This window comes from Propithecus coquereli, unplaced genomic scaffold, assembly GCF_000956105.1.
Source record: "Propithecus coquereli isolate 6110/MARCELLA unplaced genomic scaffold, Pcoq_1.0 Scaffold124, whole genome shotgun sequence".
NCBI classification, from domain to species: Eukaryota; Metazoa; Chordata; class Mammalia; order Primates; family Indriidae; genus Propithecus; species Propithecus coquereli.
In genome coordinates this window covers 2,432,931-2,435,288 of record NW_012136525.1, presented here as the reverse complement: position 1 = coordinate 2,435,288, position 2,358 = coordinate 2,432,931, and the positions used below count along the sequence as shown (strand labels likewise).

Sequence of the window (2,358 nt, the reverse complement as noted above, 5' to 3'; positions counted from 1 at the left end):
AGCACCAGGACCCGTTAGTCCCAGAGGCTGGTATCCTGGGGACCCCATGGCTTGCTGTGGTGATCATTTCCCCTGGCTCTCGCAGCAGAAGTCACTTTGTTTTGCCCCAGATTGTTAGGAGGCACCTGCTCAGACCACGCCACTGCCCCCCGGCCTTAGGAAAAGTACCTGGCATTTCCGTCCGTCCACGATCCTCAGGTCCTCCTCAAACTCAACTCCCACCTCGAATTCCAGAACGTAGTTGCGGAAGGTGCTGAGAGTCTTCACTATCATGTGGTCACCCTGATGGGTGATCTCCTTGTCTGGCTTCAGCAGCAGGGCTATCTTCCGCAGAGCCACGTTGATGTCTGCGGGGGGGCCATCTCTTAGTGAGGGCCTTGCCCCCTGCCCGGAGCTGCCCCATCTGTAATGGCACCTCAGGGCTGTGAGCTTTCCCTTAGTTGGGTCTGGGACTGTGCACTTACCCCCTCCTAGCAATGCCCCTGGTTAGAAATGGATCACAAGGCAGGTGCCACCTGCTTTAGCCTTTCCACAATGTCCAACCCGCATTCCCCCTTCTCCATGGGGCCAAGAAGCAGGAAGAGAAAGGGAAGGGGGTAGCAAAAGGGGTCTGGGAGGGCGAGGCCTTACCCAGGGCTTGCAGGTAGTCCTCAATGTTCTTCTGCGAGACAAAGCGGTAGTAGCCCGTGAGGTTGGGAGGCATTGTCTGGGCCGGCAGAGAGATGGAGATCAAGGTTTCAGGAGAAGACAGGACAGGCAGAGGAGGGAGCGGGAGTTGTCTGGCAGGTTGAGGTAGGGACTCCAGGCCAGCCCCACACACACAGAAAGGAGTGCGGAAAGGCCAATTACCAGGGCTTTTATAGGCCTGGGGGCCCCGCTGCAGTAAGAGTCCCTCCCAGACTTCCTCCCTCCCTCCATGATGAATTTGGGGCTGGTGTCTGCAGCCTGAAGGAGGGGCAGGGACTTGGCAAAGTTGTGCTTGACCTCAGCTTTTCCTGGGGAAGGAACCTGGAGCAGGATCTGGGGCTATCAATCATCCAAAACCTGAGCCTTTCTGAAGGTCAGTTTTGGCCCCCATCCCATTTCTGGGATGGGAACTGTCACAGGGCCTGAGGGACGGTCTCTCCTGGGAGGCAGCAGTGGCTGGTCTGGCTGTGTGGCGTGGGGATGAGTTCTAACAATATCCTGAGATCCTGGGACTAAGTCAGGGATCTTAAAAGGTGTGAGGAGGAGGTGAGGACAGCCAGCTGGCCAGGAGCCACAGTGAAGAACACCCTGGGGCCCTGGCCCCCACAGCTCCCTCAGTTTGCTGAACTGGGACCCCAAACAGTCATTCCAGACTCTTGGTCCTATAGGGCCATTAGGAGGGAGGCAGAGAAACTGCTCTTCCCAAGCACAGAGCTGCTGTCAGCAGCCTGATGGGGTGTCACGTTCAAAGTCCAGAGCTGAAGGCCAGGGAGGAGTTTGGTTAGCTATTGTGGAAATCTTGTAGTCTTTGGCTTGGGACCCAAGGGCTTTTCTCTCCCTCTGAGTCATCGATGATACCATCGCCCCCTGCCCCAGCCCTTAGACAGACAGCCCATGCTTTCCAGAGGTATTCCAGCAAGGGTGGGATGGGGGCGCCTAAATTATTGTGTGCTCTGCCTCCAACTGCCCTCTTCTCTCTCAAACCTGCCAACTTCCCGGGCTTCAGAATCGACTGGGCTTGGTTCATCATGGTTTAAGGTGGGAACTTTGGGCCTAGGAAGGCAGGGAGGGTAGGCAGTGGGAAAACAGGGCCTGACATTCCAGCTGGTGGTGGACTGTCCTGACAGGTGTCCTGTGTGTGTGAAGGGCGCACAAATATCACCCTTTCTCCAGTCCCAGAGCCCTCCCATGGCCCTGTTGACCGTCCTTTGACTTCCTCAGAGACCTGGGCTGGGCACTGAAATGCCAGGATTTCTCAGACTGAGGGTTTTACTTCACAGCTCCCAGAAGGCACGCAGCAGGGGCTTGCTGATGGAATGGGCTGTAAAAAGAGGCTAATGCAGAGTCGGGGGGCGGGGTGACGTGGATACTGCCTCTCCTCCCCGCCCTCAGGTCCCCACTGACGTCTCCCCTGCCCGCCCCCTGGCTTCTAGCTTCTCCATTCTCCCAATGTCCCTCTTATTTCCCACCCCCTCTGTGGCTCTCCGGCTTCCTCCCCGGCCCCCGCAGTTCCTCTGCTCCCCCAAATTGCAGTCAGGGGAAAAAGCCCTAACACTCTCCCGCCCCTCGCCCCCAGTCCCATTGGCTCCCTGCCCCCCTGCGGCACCTGGCCCACCCAGCCCCCTGATTGGCCAGCGGCCCCGTCAATGCTTGCCGGGCTGTGCTGACGTC

The 2,358-nt window shown here is 58.1% G+C and overlaps 1 protein-coding gene across 2 annotated transcripts in view; it reads right to left on the bottom strand.

The window, feature by feature from the left end:
- Positions 1 to 825, bottom strand: part of RBP5 (retinol binding protein 5, cellular) — a 5,103-nt gene extending 4,278 nt beyond the window's left edge. For both annotated transcript variants that reach the window (XM_012637844.1, XM_012637845.1), the window contains exons 1-2: positions 631 to 825; positions 169 to 347 (exon numbers count right to left, since the gene is read on the bottom strand). In XM_012637844.1, the coding sequence (XP_012493298.1) occupies positions 169 to 347; positions 631 to 703 (252 nt within the window). In that variant the 5' untranslated portion in view covers positions 704 to 825. The remainder of the gene's footprint in view (positions 1 to 168; positions 348 to 630) is intronic.
- Positions 826 to 2,358: the final 1,533 nt, after the last annotated feature.